Here is a 19,684-nt window from a genome sequence, read left to right as displayed (position 1 = left end):
TATACTGCAGTATTTCCTCTCTCAATCAGTAGAAAATATGGTTAACACCCGGTCATGCATGAAAAAAAAAATACCGTGATGTACCGTGAAACCGGTATCATTTTGAAAAATACCATGACACTAATTTTTGGTCATACCGCCCAGCACCAGCCTCCATCCAACTTTAAGTATTTTGATCTCAAATGAAAACTTCCTGTTGTGGATGCTTACAGAATTGAAACCATTCACAATTAATGAATTCATCCAATGATTGTTTCCCAGGTATCGTTGAGGACTATCAGCTGCCGTATTATGAGATGGTGCCATCAGATCCGTCTTATGCGGATATGCTTGAGGTTGTGTGCGTCAAAGGACTGCGGCCCACTGTATCCAACAGATGGAACAGTGATGAGGTGAGTCATCCAGCAGATGGCAGCATATTGACAGATTATATTTGCAGAATGTTTACAGATTTAGTTACTCTTTGTAGAGTTAATAAATATGTGCAGAAGAGAAATGTAGTTCATGATCTAATAAGAGTTTGTCTTCCCAGTGTTTGAGGGCCATGTTAAAGCTGATGTCAGAATGCTGGGCCCACAATCCCGCATCGCGCCTGACCATCCTACGAGTCAAGAAGACTTTAGCAAAAATGGTGGAATCTCAAGACATTAAAATCTAAGTGGTTTTTATTTCGTCTTTGACATCATTGTCCCCTTCACAGAGGAGGAGGAGAGTAGGTGATGGTGACATCTAACACAACTAACTATGAAATATAGCAAGCTCTCTTTCTCTGCTGGATCAGACAATGGTGCCTTTGCTGCTTTCTGTGAAAGCTGTATCATTGCAAACTGGGATCAGAGGATTACTGCAACAGACTGAAACAGTAGAGTGGGAGAGATTGACATAAACCCCACTGCCTTAAAATACACAAGTTATTCTGCATATGTTTCTGTAGATTCTGGGATAAATTTCCTGCCATATGGATGAAATGCTGTTGACTTCTCATGGAATCTGTGTAAAGCATACTGTGATTTAATGTATGATGTGTAATATATTATAGTAATAGATGAACTGACAACAGAGCGAAAAAATATGCTATCAATATAATCTCGTCCAGTTAAAAGCTGTTGTAAACTATCTGATGTGTGGCATTTAAAAATCATAATTTAACTATACAGAAGTTCTTCTCTTATCCCCCACAGAAGGTTAAAGGTAAAGAGATATGCATGCTGCATTTTCAGTAGATGCAGTTTAATTTGTCAAAATGGTTGTTGCCTAAACCATATATTGTTTGCGTTTTTAAAGCATGCTGTTTTTAACATCCTCAAAATAGAAAACATTCCCAGTGTGCAAGCCTTTGACCATATAGTTTCATAAAGTGAACCAGCTGCAGATACATCTCATTTTAATTAGGAAAGAAAACTCTTCATACTGACGGGTTGAGTGGATCTTACTGAACCGGTATGAGCACCCCTTCAAAGTTGCCAAACTCAGTGTAGTGTTTGTTGATACATTCCTGAGTTCACGTTATTTAGAGATGCTGGATGCAGGTTTGTTGGTACGGATTACTATGAATGTGACTTTCGAGGATTTGGTGATAATCTGACCATATGTCCTTGCCAATATTATGAATCTTGTGTTTGAACTGTGTTTATGTTTGTGAGGAGGCTGAAGGTGAAGGGTACGACTGTAACATCTGTTAGTCATCAGTGCTTTATATTTCAGTAAGGGCTGCCAAAATACGGTCTTGGTAACTGGTACGATCCAAAACACACATTATTGTTGCATGGCATGTTTACAGAACTCCCATGCAGATTTAATTGTTTTATTCTTTAGAAAATGCAGTGTTGTGTTCTAGAATACTTTTTTTTTTTTATTCTCCGTGCCATTGAAAAGACCAATGTGATTTGTAATAGTAACAGAACAATTCACAATAGTTCGTTCCACCGCTATCTGGACCCTTAAAGACAGGATGTGTGAATATACTATGTGCCAGACTAAGGTGCTCTGTCGCAATACTTTCAGAACAGTACGCCGGGAAATGCCAAAAGGGCATCTTGATTAAAACAATATGTCAAGGTTACTGACATGCTTACAAAAGGATTTAAAATATTCTTAAAAATAAATAATACATCTATTAAAGGAAACATTATCTCACTTCTGAGTGGATAACTTCAGCATACAGTACAGTACGCTAGAGAAACACTAGATTTGGTGTATATGAAAATACATTTGTATACATTTGTTGCTCTTACTACTATACAAGAAGTATGAAAATTGAATCTGTGAAATTGATCATCTATATAAAATGCTTTTCTGTGGCTAAAAGAGATTTCAAAACGTTAAGTTAGCTTTTGATTGCATTAAAGAAAGACTAATCATGGCTATTCCAGAAGAATCTCATCTTTTTCATTTCAATAATTTTGTCTGAATTTTCCCTCCATCCCCTAAAGCTTCTGTACTTCCTCCAAAAACTGAGAATGCACCTCCTCACTGTATATATGCCTGTGGATATTTCAGTGTGCTTTGCCATAGTATCACCCCAGCCCATCGTTATGTACTATATTAAACAACCTGTCTAATTTGGAAACATGTTTTTTGTTTTATTCAGCCCCATGTTGAAAGGGTGCCTTAAGATTAGGCCTCAAACTCTGTAAAATATTTGTCCATGTAATCTTTTAAAAATATAATTTTAGTACACATTTTTTCTGTGTTTTTTTTTTTAAATTTATTATTTACTGAAAAAGTAAAATACCTTGACCTATTTTAGGGCTTATAAGTAATAATTTCGTAGTTGTCCCACTGAAACCAAATGTAAATTTCATAATTGCTAGCTGTTATTTTAGTCTCTCAGATCCTGAATGAGAAATTTAAGTGGCGAGCAGTGCAAAAAAAAAAAAAGCATATTTTTGCCATCATGCAGTCCTTTTGCACCTTTAGTTAGTCGCATGTTCTCAGGTGGTCTGCAGCATTAGTAGACCCGCAAACGTGTTATCTTGTGGGTTGTTACACTCTATAGTTCCCTGCACCAGCTCTAGACGGAGTTCCTCTCCTTGCTCCATCTGCAGGATGCAGACACGTGTTGCAGGTGCACCCAACTTCCTCGGGTTCTGCCGTAAGGAGGCAGCTACCTCTCCACCTCTCTTTAATTGAGCCAGAGATGGGCCTGGTCCAAAGTCCAGTGTTACCACAAAGAGGTAAGCACCAGAAGTAGGAGCACGAAATATGCCTGTTTTTGGCGAGTATAACTGTCCATGATTTAGGGTCACGCTTTCAAAAAGTACCGTACCAGATCCGTTAGCACCTTCTGTAGTGCTGGCCAGGAACATAATTGGACTATCTGGGAGCTGACGAAGCACTGTTTGAAATCAAATGATAATAAAAAGGCATTAAAATATGAATGCTGTGAGGAAAAAAAATGAGACATGATAATGCAATTACAATTGATTCTCACTGGGGGTGCTCTTGTCACAAATGTCAACTAACATTTACTCTAGGTTCAATGTGAAAAGCATTTTACATGCTTAATGTAGCACGTTAAATAATTACATTATCTACATTATTTCTGTCTAGAAATTGTTATATTTAGTTGTTTAAGGCAAGGGTCTCTGAAGCACGGAAACCTGCACATGACATAAGGAGGATGAAAATGTTGTTCCCACAACCTATTAATTCATGGTCATGTTTTAATTAATTCCCTCAGTTTAGTTGAATTATTGCCATATTGTACTAATTTGTTTCCTCGTTTTAATTTCAATCATGGCCACGATCTAACTAAAACAAAGTTGTGGGAATTAATTCTTAATTTGTGGCCATAATTCATGTAATGTACAAGGCTCTGTAACTATAAAACAACAGAATATTAAAATAATTTTGATGTGGCAGTTCTGTAGCCCTGTAAGTTACATTTGCAGTGGGGAAAACTGAGGATGAGTTCACAATGTAAATCGAAAAAAAGAGGTATATTATTAAGAGTGTGAATACTTTTGCAAGGTACTATATGTTTAATTATCTCCTTACCTGCAGACTCCAGTGATGCATCCCTTTTGATGCGGTAATTCACTCGTTCTCCTGTCTGAACAGCTCTGTTATCTGCTCTCTTCCTTTGTTTCCTGTTTTGCTGTTTTGCTTCCTTTCTCTTCATCAAAACTGACAGTTTATTCAAATCTACAGATATCTCAGAGCCAGTAAGTCCTTCTGTATTACTGAAAATGCTGTTGAAAACTCCAAGGTGGGTCTCAAGGTTCTTACGCAAAGTATCCACCTCAGACTGCAGTTTCACCTCCACACCACCAGTGGCAGCAGTTTTAGCAGTTTTAGTGCAGTTGCAGCAAGAAGGACAACGATGTTCCTCAAGCTGTTTAATGTCAGCTCCAAGTTCCTTCACCATTTTCTTTAAAGTCCAGAAGTCATTATCAGAGTACTCTGGCAACTCCTCGGATAGGTCAAACCTTTCATCCCCACGTCTCCTTTTGATGCCCACCGAGGCCCAGTCTGAAAGCACTGAGGGCTCATCTGCTGCCGTCACCTGATGGGCAGCAGAGTTCAGCATTGAGGCCAAGCTGTGACTGTGTCCATTGATCTGCTCTTGCATATCTCTGATGCTTTCCCTCAATTCTGGTATAGAGAAACGTCTTTTTTCCTCAGGAGACCATGCCATGAACTCCAACACCTCTTCCCCAAGCAAAATCTCCAGTACCTCCGAATGACGAATGGCATCCAGAAGCAAGGTGTTGAAAATGCTATGTAGTTGCTGGATCTTCTCGACCTTGGCCCTATCATGCTCTTGGAGTGTTTCGATGTCCTGCTGGCTGCCCAGTAGAGAGGCCTGGAGTTGCATCACATTGTGCTGTAACATTCTGCTCTTTTCCTGTTCAAAAGCAAGAGACTTTTGCACATTTAGTAGCCCTAGTTTCAGATCTTCCACGGTTGGAATCCAAGACAGACTGTCTAACATCTCCTGAGCCTCACGCTCATGGGCCAGCTTATTTTCATTCGCCATCTCTTTCACATTAGCTACAGTTTCTTCCAACTGGGTCACCGATGCTCCAAGCGCAATACAGTCACAATCCCCACTTGCCGAACTTATATTCTTGTAATACTCTGTATAGAGATAGTCGACATCAGTCTCCATCTCCTGCAGGGTGCTTTGGAGAACACTGATGTTGCTGTTTAGCTCATTAATGCGGTCAAGAACTGCTACCTTGGCTGCCTCCACCTCTAAACCGGTCTCCATAAACTGAACCTGGCTATTGAGGCCAGTCTGGACTATTTTCTTGTCTAGATCTCTCCAACCATTCTGGAGGTCCTTAATGTTTGCAGTCACTTGTTCATGGCCTTCAATCAAGCCACTAAGTCTCACTGTGTTGTTGATGACTTTGTTGTCCAGACGTGTGATGGCCTCCCAAACAGCTGTGCTCTCATAAGACTGACTCTGTGCAGGATCGGTCTTCTTTTCAGGCCAAATCTTCTGAAGTTCCTCGTCCAGCCTCTCCTGCTCCTGCCGCACTTCAGACATTGACGTGTTCAGGGAGTGGAGATTCACCTAGAGCAAGACACACATTCAGTACAATAGTTCTGCACATATAAAAGTGTCTTGAGGTTGAGTAAAAACTCTGACCTGTAACATCTTTTGGTTATGTTTGAGTTTGACATCTATGTCTGTCTTGAAATTCGTCAGGTTGTAATGCATCATGGTTTGCTGCAAGTGGAGCTTCGCTTCTACCTCATCGCGGTGGTTGTGAAACTGAGCTTTCACTTCCTCCAGCTTCTGTAAGCTCTCCCTCAACTCTGCCTCAACAGCCTCCTGTGGATTGTGCTCCTCACCACCAACCTCCAGAGGCTCAGTGGCCCTCCCCTGCCCCTGTTCATGTCGGAGTTGGGCCATGTCCCGCTGCAAACCCTGCACCTCCTGAGAAAGCCGTTCCAGGGTTAGATTGAAACTGTCCAACACAGGTTGCAGCTGAGACATCACAGCCTCTTTCAAGATTGGTAGGAGCCCGTGATGAAGGTAAGGAGTTTCAGGTTGAGGAACACCTTCATTTACAGCATAAGGATCTGGAAAAATAGAAAGACATTGTGACGAAACAAAGACACGTGAACTTTAATTTGGCCTTGTTTAGAGAAAATCTTAAAATAGATATGTTCTCATTGGTCATCAGTTTCTATGAACATTCTAAGCAACTTACAAAGAGGGGAATGCCAGCAACAATAATGTTTTGGAGAATAACCACATTGCCAAAATAGAAATTTGATTCTATTGTCATTCTTAGATAATAATTTTCCCTGTGGTGCTGTTTGTCCTGTTTGACTTTTTGTGCTGCTCATGAGGAAACATCAAAAATATGTCAATTTCCATTTCAGCCTGGGTCATTCAACCAACCTTTGAACCTTTTAAGTGACCCGTCAACAGCCCAAGGTCTTTCACATCCCCTGCATTGTAAGAAACTATGTGTGTGGTATGTTTTGTTAGGTTTTTGTGCACAAGTTTTAGTTAAGAGTTTGAAGCAAGAAGAGATCTGTACATGTACAAGTTCCCTGCTGGGAAGCTGAATATAGAGGTCATGTGCTGTTTTTATTTTTTTTAATCCTCTGGAATAGCTTCAAGAATTTATGCTCCTGGTGTTTTTTTTCCTGTGTTGTAAAATTGAATATATATGATTGAGTCAACTTTTATTACCCTGACAACATTATTACTAGTTGAACCACACTTCACACAGACACAAAAGCTCTGCCTACCCAGAACATCAGAGTAACTAGAAGAAAATTCTCCATTCAGACTTCAAAGTTTTTTCTTTCTTTTGTCTTATTCTGTGAGAGAATGCACATTTAAAAGAGACTCTCAAGCGTTATTTATGTGACAAATGTGTCCTTACATCAATACCGCTCCAGCTGTTCAAAGTTTTCTCAGGGTATTGTGTGCCTGGATTCAATCTATAGCTGAACCTCTGTCGTTTCCATAGACCATTACATCACACTCATAACCATACAATGTTTGTATGGGGGGACTTTTTTTCCCAGGGAAAGAGAGGATATCCTGTGCAGGAACTAGTAATGAGAAGGCACAGTGAGGAGGAGTTGTCATAGCAGAGGAATGAAGGTTTTCCCCCAGTCTGCAGCATTATTTACTGTTCTGTTAATCTGGCATCCTCTGGACAGAACAGAAGGATGTAAGAGAGACCGGCTCTGGACGAGACAGACAGAATAATATCCCCATAATATCTCTGACAATGCATATTACAACCAAAGGAAGTGTCCGGTAAGCAAGTTTCTGGTATGGACAACACACGTGATCTGTTTTCTGTAGTGTTTGGATGTACAAGAGAATGGAAAGAGATACCTGTTGAATACATATATATATATTACAAGAAAATATTATGGAGGAAAAGGGATTTTCACATACTCTACAAACAACAGCAAGTAACTGTCAATATAGAGTGCTGCAAGAATTACAGATTTCTGTAAACTAACTTGGTTTGCATCACCCTGGTTCCCTCAAAAAAGCCAACTGTATTTTTTCATTGGCTTTTGGATTATTGCAGAATATAAAGTCTGGTTTAGTAAAGGTTTATGATTCTCACACGGTTTATCACAGTAATCTGTACAAATAAAACATAACTTTTACCAATTTTGAAGCCTAAATAGAATTGCCAGAATTTAAAAAAACTAAAAGTAGGCTATAAACAAAGGACACCATGATCGCATTTCTTCAACGTCAAAACCAAAACATTTCTGTCTTTATTTAAAATCTACAGGTTGGAAAGTTTGAGTTAGAATAGTTTCAACAGTGCAAGCATAAACACAATAAGACTGTAAAAGTGGACTATAAAGTAGATGAGTTGACCAGTTTGGCGTGTTGATGTTTCATTGTATTTACATATATAATAATTACATTGATATATTTCATTGTATCTCTGCAGTCCCATTTAGCAACTTGTTAGCAAGTTCTGTGTGGTCAAAGCAAAGTCTGCGAGGAATACTGAATATAAAATTTAACATACCTCTCCTCTCAAAGTGGTCATGGCCAGCATGACGGCTGTGCTCATAGTCATCAGTGGGCTCTGCTGCAGTTTGATTCTCTACATCAGGTTGGTGAGCTTCATACGGTGGACCGCCAAACATTTGGTAATCATTCTGCTCTCCGTTCTCCCGAGTTAGTTTGTTATGTCCTAAGAAAAGAGAAGAAAAAACAGTAGTGCCAAAATTTATGTGGCATTGTGGTTGCATTGATTGATGATGCCTTTGCCATCATGCAGCTCTACTCGCTGCACGAATGTGACCTGTGCACTTTGACCTGTGCATTTGAATCTCAGGAAGGTCATTAGTAGGAGTGCTTGGTATCAGATTAATCAGCAGCATGGGAATTTCCAAGTTTGTGTCCAAAGCCTTTGTTTGTGTCCCAACAACCAACTCAAAAGGATTATTTTTAGAGCTGTGGATTTGATGGCCTCCTCTGAAACGTGCTATTATTCTAGCGTGCTCCAGTGCATGTGTGTATTTACCCAAGACCGTTTTTGTTTTGTTCATGCTTGGACTGAAGCACGGTCATACACGTTAACGCCCTGTGTGGGCTCGCCCCTTGCCTTCAGAATGCTCATACGCCCTTTTTTCCGTCCTCCCATGTGGGGCAATAACATTCTCATAGTCAGCTAATATTTGCACAAACACTTTTTTCATTTCCTTAGTTTGTTTCAGCAGCCAGGCTGTCACAGTGTCAGTCTGTCACAGGTCATAGAATGCTGTATTAACCAATCAGCATGCAGAGATGCAACTACCCATGTTGTATTAGAGTTCATTCAATTACAGATGGCAAAACTGTAGATCTTTAACTTATTTAAAGATGAAAGCGTTTTTACACCACATACGTCTGTCTGTCGCTTCATGTCCCCCTGGATGTGCTGTGCCTGCCATGCTGGGGTCTTCAGATTCTGAGACGTGGCCGTCTGTGACTGAGCACAGAAAAAACAGAGACAAAGAAAATTGCCTGGTTTAGCTGTTCTTATGTTTTTAAGAACATATGGCACCTCACCAGTGAAAAGCTCCTTTTACAAAAGCCATTTTGCATCGGTTTAGGACAATCTGGTCCAATTTACAGTAGATGAAAGAGCCAAGCTTGGTCATTAGCAGGGGGATGTTTATATACTTTTGGCCAAGCAGTGAATTCAGATCTTTAATGTTGTTACATGTACACAAGAGAGGAGTAACACCATGTCTTGTTATCTTTTGGAAATGGCAATACCAATGTAGAAGCAAACCAGTTTATCACTGACTTATGAAGCAAGTCAGGCATGGTATTGCAAGCACTTCTTGTTCTTGGTTCCAGTGTCACCTTAAACTCATCAGTACCTGTCTCCTCACAGTTTTTCCCAGCATTCCCAGGGCAGCATCGCCACAGCAGAGCAGTGTAGATTGTCTCCTTCTGTCTGTACACTGGCCGAGTGGACAGCTTGTACCTGCATACAAATTATTTTGCATAACGATTAAGTTATGAGATGTAATACATGTTTTTATGTTAAAATACCTTTTCTATTCTAACTTAATATGCATCAACCAGTAAAAACTCAACCAGTGACATGAGTTTATGGGCAGGACTAACTGTTTGTTCAACCAATAGAATGCACTTTTTCAGCAACCTATAGGTTCCAGGAGTGTTTTTCCCATTCACTTTTCGATAGGGATATTAAAAAGGCTTTGTTTAGGAGTTATACATCATGAACCAAACCAGCCAGCTAGGAGATGAATTAAAACATTACAAACTTTAATTTGAAGGAAAAAAAAATAGGTCTTTGAGAAGTGGACAAAAAGACAAAGGTACAAGACTGTACTGGACATCTTTAATGAGATGAACTACAATCCTATAAAACATTGAGAATGACAATTTAATTAAAAACATAAATATAAAACTATTGATTTAAAGATATTCATTTGGCATAATTTATTTCTCATAATTAAATAACTCTGAGAATTGATTATTTCTCTGCAGAATCATGGGTAACACAGTTACCCATCAGTAATTCCACTGTTGAGCACAATTATTTAAAAAGCAAGTAATGCAGACCAATGGCTTCAACAAAAACCATCAGTTAACAACCTCGTAGTTCACAGGTCTGTCTTTAAAAGTCCATTAGTCATTATTCAAAATTAATTTCTCTGCTGGGAAAATGAAAGGAATTTTTACTTCTGGATCCCAACTGTGGCAGGTGATGGAACAGGTGATGTTTGGTGCTTGTAGTGCAGAATCTACATTTCACCTATTTCACTTTTAAGATATAATGTATTACTTACATGACTAGCTGGCAGTCTGGGGTGCCGTTAGGACAGGGACTCTGGGACTTGATGGTGTACTTCTCAGTTCCACAGGATACTGCCACAGTAACAGCACGCTTGTGAACAAACGCACACCAATTCCTGGAAGGGAGAGTGAACGTCAGCCACACAACTTAGTAAGTATACTCTGTAGTTAGGAAACATCGGAAGTATCCAGTTAGGTCAAGGCCAGAGGTTCATTGTACCAATACACTTAGCAATAATACAGTTATTCTTGCATACTTGTGTTTAGCTGAACCTTTTTTCTCCTAGTTCTCAGGGTCAAGCCTACAAATATTTCATTGTCTACAGGCAAATATTAACCTACAAATGACACATTAAGCCCTCTAATGTGTTTCTTGGAATGCATCCATGGTAATCTCAAATTAGTTTTTATGAATCAATGGCCGGATGTTTTCTTCAAAGTTCTTGGAATAAACACCATTTACAGCAACATTAAGAGTACATAAGCTGCGATTCCTGCAGCAGCACTGTACATCAAGACAGCTTTTCACAAATTAAATAATAATCAGTGTCATTTTTGAGAGTTTCCTTCTGTATATAAAAGATATGTGACTATACAAAGCACATTAATATTTAATGAGGCAATCACTGTGGCAGCTTATGATTGGTTGTCTCTTGATGAACAACTTGAAGTTACTTTCTCACACACTGTAAACATTCGTAGATAACCTCTTTTCAGGGTTAAAAGTGGTGCAAAACACCATTCAAAATTACAAGTGTGAAACATTGAAACAGTTCCAATCATATGTGTATGCAGAATTTTCAGATCCATTTGAGCTTTGAATATGTTGAAATATTTGAACTTTTGCAGCTAGACCCTGTCTGACCATCAAACTGGATATGATGCATCTAATCAAAGCTATGAGATTAGTGAAGAACAAAGTTAGAATTACCAATATATTTCCACAAAAATATAATTTTTGAAACACTATTTCTTTAAAATGGATAGTTATGAATAATTACATCCAAATAATATACATTGTTACAGGAGACATATTATGCCCCTTTTTACAATATGTAATGCAAGTCTCTGGTGTCCCCAGAATGTGTCTGTGAAGTTTTAGCTCAAAATACCCCACAGATCATTTATTATATCATTTTGAAAATGCCTATTTTGAGTGGAAGCAGAAACACGCTGTTTTTCGTGCCTGTCTCTTTAAATGCAAATGAGCTGCTGCTCCCCGCCCCCTTTTCCAGAATAGAGCTGCGCCATTACAGCTCGTACCTGCTAAAAACATCTGTTTTGGTTCTGACAATGTGTCCACCAAATCCAGTTTATTTTGGCATACAGTTGCTTCCTTTCAAACCAGGAACCAAAGAATAGGTGTCTGGGTGCCAACAGCCATGACTCATTGATAATAGTCCTGAGAGCATGGCATCCCTGATCTGATCTGGCAGTGAGGGAGATGAAAAGTTCTCTATTGATCTACAATGCTGTAAAAAACAGAGCCCCCTTCTGACCTGGGCAAGCCCAAACACCCTGTTCCTGCTTTGACCTGTTGAATACAAATTAGGAGCTCAATTAGGAGATAAATAAAATGGAAAGGTCATTGCTTCACACAAAGGACAGAGAAGGTCCGTACCATGTCACAGGTTTAGAGAGGTTGGTTACATACACTGATTGAGGGTGGCTGACCAGAAAGACAAAACACAGCACTAAGATTTCATTGGGTCCAGCTGTGAGGTCCATTTCCTGAGGTCACGGCAGAGCTCATGATGATGCGCTGCAGTTATTTTACCTCATTAGATCTGATCTTTGACATGAGTCTTTGTTACTGATTTCGAGTAAACCGGTAAGGCTGAGCAGAGATCAGAGGTTTGTTGAAGTTAAAGGCTGGACAGATAAGGCTCTGTGGGTAGATGTATTTGGAAATGGTCCTCTGAGGAGGAACATCATCCTGCAATTGGTTGTTTTAACTTGCTCAATCCTCTTGATGTATGATTCATAGTCCACAAGCAAGACGGGTCAAAACCTCCCTGCCAAATCCATCACATCCACTGCCGAGTTGTGACTTGTTTTGTGTGTAATTGTTCAGTCTTTGGTCAATGGTTAATGCGTTCGGTATGAGCTTGAGAATGAGAAACTCTGTATTGGTCTTTCCATTAATCAAACACGAATGTAGGGCAGATCAGGTCAAGAGGAGCGGTATATTTCGAAAGAATTTTGATGACTTAAATGACTGGGAATACGCCAGGTTGAGTTTTTGATTTGTGTTACGTATCGTGTGGTTCTAAACCCACAGGCCATGATACATTCAACATAGCCAAATGAATCAGTTAAGCAAAGTTGCACTTCAGTTATAAGCCAAAACACAACACAAACATACTCGTTCCAACACTATTGGTAAGTAACAGCACTATTTATGAATGATTAGTAATACCTAATGCGTTTTAGATCATTAGACTATGAAACTTACAGCATGACTTATCCTAGAGAGCTTTACGCAAGGTTTGAGCTGAAACAAAATACAACTGTGTACCATACATGCCACAGTTAGTCTTACATAAACAGCTTTAGTGCTTGTCTCCAAATAGAATAAACTGTGTGACAAAAAACAATGTTCAGCATACAAAATGTCAGAGTAAGGCAAAACATCCAAGTGGTGATTCTTGTGCAACACAGTACATTTTCTGGTAATGCACACAGACTGAAAATGTCAAACAGAGGGGAATCGTATTGCAGACGTAAAGACGTTTGTCTCTGTTGTTGGAGTTAACACAAGGAGTGTTTCGAACATTACTTGGTCGTTCCTCTGACATTATATTTGTTTTGATAACTAAGCTGACCGTAATGTTCTCATTGATTAATAGGATCTGAAGGTAAAGGGATTAAAGGTCTCAAGACAAGTTACTTAAAGCACGTGAATCATTGTAGTTTACAAGTCTGTGATTTTGCTTTATTCTGGGGCAGACTGGGATTAAAGGATTAAAGGATGGTGCACAACAGACTTGCTTCTCGCTGCCTTCATCTCTGGTTTACGTTAGCTTCTGTAACCCTAAGAAGAGGTTAAATCGAGCTGGAATGATCTGGAGCCGAATTCGGCCACTCTTGATACAGAAAGAAAGACAAATTAGACAGTTTGTTTGTCAGTCCATTCAATTTAATCTTCTGTCTCCATTTAGTGAGTTTACTTGTTCAAAAAACTACAATTTTACTGCATCACAGGCAGAAAGTTATGTACAGAACTGGGTGTAAAATTTTGGCCCATATATACTCCTTTTCCCTAATCAGCACCTTTCAGGCTTAAATCAGACTTTGTCACTTCCTGCCATATAGTTCTATGGATGGATATCTCTGTAAGCACATTGCCTTTCCTTCTATGTTTTGCCGATTAGTGTCCCCTCACAGAAAGGAAGCGTCAGACGCTCTGTCCCTCTGGCAAACTTCCCTCATCCTGGGATCCTTACCCAACGAAGATACCCACGGACTTCCACGCATACAGACTGACATGACCTCTAACCTTTAGCCCCTTTGTTTCATACTTTCCGTTGGTCCTCCTGTGTCATTTTCCAGAAAGTATACTGCAAAAAAAATCATTCTCTTAATCAGTATTTTTGTCTTGTTATTAATACAAATATCTAAACATCCGTAAGACAATATATATATTTACTTAAGAAGTTAACTGAACAAGATATCATTTACTTACAGATAATGTACACTATTGTTCAAAAGTTTGGGGTCAGTAAGATTTTTTTTATGCTTTTGAAAGAAGTCTCTTATGCTCACCAAGGCTGCAAAACAGTAAAAACACTAATGTTGTGAAATATTATTACAATTTAAAATAACGGTTTTCTATTTTAATATTTATTCAAATGTAATTTATTCATCATTACTCCAGCTCTCACATGATCCTTCAGAAATCATTCTAAAATGGTGATTTGGTGCTCAAGAAACATTTCTTCTGATCAATGTGCTGCTAAATATTTTTGAGGAAATCGCAATACTTTTTTTTAGCATTCTTTGGTGAATAAAAAGTTAGAAAGAACAACATTTATTTGAAATTGTATTCTTTTGTAACATAAATATGTTACTGTCATTTTTGACCAATTTAATGCATTAATGTGGAAAAAAAGTATTAATTAAAAAAAATCTTACTGACCTAAAAATTTTGAATGGTAATGTTTTCTGAATGAAGTGTATTTTCCTTACCACACTGTAAAATAGTGAACATCTCAAGCCATAACTTATTACGAGTTGGAGCGAAACTTGTATACAAATCCTGTAACAAATCAAAGAGCTTTGAAAAGCTGTTTTGATGTTTTTATCAGCAGACATTTATCCTACTGTATACAAAGTTGAAATATTAAGGCTGAATATTAACGGAGGATTTAGTTTGACTTTGGATCCTCTAAACAGGCTTCCCATTGTCTCTGACTGTTATACAGCAGCTGCAACAGATAAAACTCTCCCATCCATGTCATTCCTCTGATTCTAGTCCAAGAAATAAAGCTCATTATAAGCAAGTGAAGTGGTGAGTTTATATTGATTTGAGCACAAAAGGAAACAAGAATTTTCTTGTTTCTTTTCTCTTTTTTTTGACAGACAGACCTCTGTTGAGATTGGTTAAGACCCAAGAAGTAAATTGTATGCAAAACTTTTTTTAGGGCCAGGTCGTAAGCTAGAGCAGCTTCCTGAGACAGACCCAGGATGAAAGCAGATGAACTAAAACCACATCAGAGAAAGAAGAGTGTGTGAGAGGATTTGAAATATAGAAACCGAATACACAGGCATGGAGAGAGGTACACATGAGTGTCAGGTCAGAACATTCACATTCAGATGAATTCAGGGGATTTCAATGACAAAAGACGTGTGTCTTGATGATTTGACTTGTTGTGATATTCCAACAGCTGTTTTTTGTTCAGAAAGCTTGAGAAACTTTGTGAAGTGAAATTTCTATTTAAATTATTTCCGACAATTTTTATCTAATTTTCCACAAAAGTACAAAACATTCCCTTTGTTACCGTGATCAGTGATATTTTCCTCCAGCTCCCTCCAATTTTGTGCACCTGGGCATCAAACTCTCTCTTTGTCACTCTGTCTTTCTTTCTAAGTATTCAGAGCTGTCCATGCGTGCCAAGACATCACATCTCTAAAAAAGGATCTTTTCTTTCATCCACAGACCGAGACCTCCCCTAAATTCCACCTGTTATTTAACAAACCTTTTATGTTACCCTAATCTAGGCTTAAACGATAAACATCAAAATATGAAAAAAGACAAGTTACCATTACAAAATAAATGGAAGCATTGCAACTGCAAATATATTATTATTCATTAATATTAATTATTATTAATATTAATATTACTATTAATAATCATCTGTAAAAACCTGTACATGTTTTATGTATAATAACATTTATTGTTAATTCATACTAAAAATGTTATATTAAAATTAAAACATATAATTATCCAATATACAATTTCTGCATGTGGCATTTAAATAACTGATCATTAAAACATTGAATGTTTCTGTAAATACCTCATATGTTGTATATATTGCTAATTCATTCATATGTTATTAGAAACTACACCTACAGAAGTTACATTTCTTTGAATTAAATTCCTTTTTTTTTTTAAATAATTAGAATTCTGTAATTAATAAATTACTGTACAGTATTTGCTACCTCAAATCAAATCCCAATTCAGTAACCGCATGAATTGGACTTTGAGAGGCAATGCTCTATCAATTCTGAATGGGGCCGAAATGGGATCTTAATCAGACCCAAACCAGATGTTCTTCCTTTAATCACAAGGACACCATATTAAATACACAGTGAGGGTGTTATCAGAGACTCAAGCCTGCTGCTGAGCAAACTGGGGTGTAATGTATGTATGAGGGTTGACGTAAAGAGTGACCCAGCTCTTGTACAAAGATTAAACTGAGTCTGATCTCAAAGCGCAGGAAACATTCGGCTCCTATCTGCTCCAGGTAATTAGGCTGAATTATATGGATTAGCCAGAGTTAAGAGAAAACATATGGGCACTCTTGAGGAGATGTGTGGTTAGAGGAGACCTTTAAGCACAGAATTTTCTTAGTAACAGGTACCTCCAAATGTTTGCTGGAACGCTTTTCCTGTGTTTAGCTTCCACATCAGCCAAACGTTGATTGTAACAGAGATGGGGAAGATAAGAAACTTGAGGAAGTGATGGAGAGGAACCTAACTTTACTTTGTTTTTACAGAAATTGCTTCACAAGCTGCTCTGCTTCAGCCTCACGTGGTGTATTTTTTGAAAGATATATATTCTTTTATTCAGCTAGCCTATGATCTATTAAACTGATCAAACATGAAAAGTAAAGAAATTGTTACAACAATTAGCTTTGATAAGAAGATAAGAAACTTGAGGAAATGATGGAGAGGAACACAACTTCACTTTGTTTTTACAACCTCACAAGCTGCTGCTCTGCTTCAACCTGGGTGGCTCTCCAGGATAAATAATGAGCTCTAAAACCATGCAAACCATGCACGTTTTTTATGACATACATGTAATGAGCCAGATTGTGAGAGAATTACCCTGGTGGACAACACCCTTTTCAGTTAAAACCTCAAGAAATGACTTTATATTTTTGTACAATGTGGTCACGATTATGTGTTTGAATCAAATGAAGCATGATGAATGAATGGAGAACAGCAACACTTACCCAGTGCGGAGTAAAGAGCCTCCAGCTGATGGATCTGATGGGTCCCCTGTTCCCTCAGGCACGTCTGGAGAAAGATGTCCAGGAGTGGGATCATGGTGTCCATGACCAAGTGGATGGTGGACAGACCCATACACATCAGGGCTCTGCCTGTTTAGTCCTTGACCATGATGAGGTGCTCCAAACCCAACCAGTGGAACTCTATGGTCCCATCCACGACCATCAGACATGTCCTTCAGCTCGTCCTCCTCTTCTACCTCTGGGTCTCTGGCTCTGACCTCACATCGTGCTGCGAGAAGCAGCCCCTGGAGTAGCACGGCCAACCTCAGCACCACCATATCTGTGTGCTCCTCAAAACACACAGGAACCGCTACAAACACGAGAGAACAAGATGTTGTAAAGCCGCTGCTCTCTGGTGCCTTATGGAAACTCTCCGCTCCCCATCTCGAAAATGATCCTCTCCCTCCCTTCTCCTGTCAGTCCACTCCCCTCCGTTCCCTGTGTCCCCCACCTCTATCTATTCCCCTCCCTCATCTTAATAGTTTCAAAGACCTCCAACAATCCTCGGAAATGCCCCCCCCCCACAACCTCCCCACAACCCACGTCCAGCGTACTCCCTGTGGAAAGGTCGCGGAGCCTGGAACAATGCGGCCCGTCAGCTCTCAGGCTTTACATGCTCAGAGGTGCTGGACACACACACACTTGACTGTATGAGTGAGGAAGCAGTCCATTTCTCTTGGCTGGTCACCAGAAGTTTTACACTCTTATCACCTCTTGCTGCTCTTGTCTCCACTCGACACTAAGTAGCTCAGGAAAGGGATGTTAAAGCTGAATGCAAGAGTATTACGAGAAGATAAAAGGACAATGGTTTTTATGCATAAAACCATGGAAAAAAACTACTTGGTTTAAGAGGAAACTCCAGTATTTCATCTCCGTACTTCTATGTGTTTTTTCTCTTTCTTATATATTCAGTAGCAAATAGCTTGAAGGGATAATTCATCATAAATATGAAAAAGGTTTTTAAAAAAGTCTATTTTAAATTAATGCTATTCTTTTGAACTTTCCAATAATCAAAGAATCCAGAAAAAATGTATCATAATTTCTACAAAAATATTAAGTAGCACAACTGTTTCCAACATTGATAATAATAAGAAATGTTTCTTGAGGACCAAATCAGCATATTAGAATGATTTCTGAAGGATCATGTGACTCTGAAGAGAAATTCTGCTTTGCCATCAATGGAATAAATTTGATTTTAAAATATATTAAAATAGTAAACAGGTATTTTTTTTTAAGTTTAATAATATTTCGCAATATTACTGTTTTTACCGTATTTTTGATCAAATAAATGCAGCCTTGGTGAGCATAAGAGACTTCTTTCAAAAAGATAAAAGATCTTAGCAACCCTAAGAAACCCTTTTAATCTTGTCATATTGTCTTCACTGAAAAATTCATCAGAGTTAGTGAGACTAAGCTTGATTTCATTCATATCTCATCGGAGAATCAGTTGATCTGGTTCACAAAAAAAATAAAATAAATAAATAAATAAAATCAAGCGAATCCACTACTCAAAGTTATGACATTTCTCCAAAGCATATAACAGTATGTACTGTACATAAATCTATAGATACCATTTATGTCCAGCTGATTTTGCATCATTTTTGAAGATTGCAAGCCCCAGGCCCTGTTCTTTGTAACTGCATAGAAACGATGGATAAATTCTTCAAAGAAAGTCATAAATGTTTGGAACAGGATGAAAATGATTATAGAATTCTCATTTTTGGGTGATCTGTACCTTTAAGAGATATGAATAGCTGGGAGGCCCTCCGCTGGCAGCAGTATGTGAGGAAACGTGGATTTATGAGGTTTATTGTTTAGTCAAAGGATGAGTCAGTGTTTTAGTTGAAATAGTGTAGTTTCTCTGCTTTACCATACTTAAAGAAACAGATGTTTTAGTGGTTCTGTATAAACAATGATCAGATATTTTGTCTAGAACTCACTGAAGAGAAAGACTTTTATACCACAGAGTTTTAATTAAGGAAACTGTGAATGTTTAGCCTATTAGAATGATAAATGGTAAATAAATAAATAAATAAATCTGAGCAGTCTGGAAGGGGAATACAACCATTTGTGTATAGTGTTCAAATGAGCTCAAAAATAGAGATTGTATTGCTAAGAAGCGATCTAAATTTGGTCATTTTTGAATCAGGGAATATAAACTATGATGAGTATGACCGACTACAATGATCAAGCCTCATGCAGGACCAGTGGCGTAACTACAGACAGTGCAGGCAGTGCAGCCGCACTGGGGCCCGTGCCGCTGGGGGGGCCCGCAGCGCACGCGGGCCCTGCCCACATTGCAAGCGACTATATTAATATAAATTAATAATAAACGTATTAATAATAAAATACAATACCTACCGAGATTCTTCACAGTACTGAATAAATACATAAATTCGCATGAATTAGTTTTGTGGTTTAGTAGTCTAGCCGTAGAACTTTTGTCAAGCATTTCCGAGGTTCTGGGTTCTAATCCACCCTCGTGTAGTTTTTTTTTTTCTCTCATTAAAACCAAAGGTGTTCATCAGTGATTGTATATCAAGAGCAAGGACATGTTTGTGTGCATTTTGTTTTGTGCTTTTACCAAAACAAAGCGTACGATCGTCTGTGTGAAGACTGCGCATTGTGCTCGAGAGCCAAGAGAGAACTGATAACAGCAGCAACCAGCGCTCGCCATAAC

General features: G+C 38.6%; 2 protein-coding genes across 2 annotated transcripts in view; one reads left to right on the top strand and one right to left on the bottom strand.

The window, feature by feature from the left end:
• LOC107706029 (bone morphogenetic protein receptor type-1A-like) overlaps positions 1 to 2,412 on the top strand; it is a 25,833-nt gene extending 23,421 nt beyond the window's left edge. The window contains exons 12-13 of the mRNA XM_016509584.1: positions 262 to 392; positions 533 to 2,412. Of these exons, the coding sequence (XP_016365070.1) occupies positions 262 to 392; positions 533 to 658 (257 nt within the window). The 3' untranslated portion in view covers positions 659 to 2,412. The remainder of the gene's footprint in view (positions 1 to 261; positions 393 to 532) is intronic.
• Positions 2,413 to 2,711: 299 nt separating this feature from the next.
• Positions 2,712 to 17,412, bottom strand: LOC107706028 (multimerin-2-like). The gene is made up of 8 exons (XM_016509583.1): positions 16,948 to 17,412; positions 10,264 to 10,386; positions 9,325 to 9,431; positions 8,844 to 8,927; positions 7,980 to 8,147; positions 5,600 to 6,036; positions 4,000 to 5,524; positions 2,712 to 3,337 (listed from the first exon to the last, which is right to left on the bottom strand). Exons 1-8 carry the CDS (start codon positions 17,280 to 17,282, stop codon positions 2,934 to 2,936), a joined length of 3,183 nt encoding a protein of 1,060 aa, XP_016365069.1. The 5' UTR covers positions 17,283 to 17,412; the 3' UTR covers positions 2,712 to 2,933.
• Positions 17,413 to 19,684: the final 2,272 nt, after the last annotated feature.

Source organism: Sinocyclocheilus rhinocerous, unplaced genomic scaffold (genome assembly GCF_001515625.1).
Source record: "Sinocyclocheilus rhinocerous isolate Xijiao unplaced genomic scaffold, SAMN03320098_v1.1 scaffold3034, whole genome shotgun sequence".
Classification (NCBI taxonomy): domain Eukaryota; kingdom Metazoa; phylum Chordata; class Actinopteri; order Cypriniformes; family Cyprinidae; genus Sinocyclocheilus; species Sinocyclocheilus rhinocerous.
The sequence above is the reverse complement of the archived record's forward strand: the minus strand, read 5'-3'. Positions and strand labels throughout refer to the sequence as shown.

Excerpts from the sequence above, each read along its gene's own strand:
- LOC107706028 (XM_016509583.1), bottom strand. The coding sequence starts at position 17,282 with ATGGTGGTGCTGAGGTTGGCCGTGCTACTCCAGGGGCTGCTTCTCGCA. Across the intron at positions 10,387-16,947 it reads GGCTCTTTACTCCGCACTGG|GAATTGGTGTGCGTTTGTTC; the intron begins GTAAGTGTTGCT and ends TCTCCCTTCCAG. Across the intron at positions 3,338-3,999 it reads TGCATCACTGGAGTCTGCAG|TGCTTCGTCAGCTCCCAGAT; the intron begins GTAAGGAGATAA and ends GATTTCAAACAG.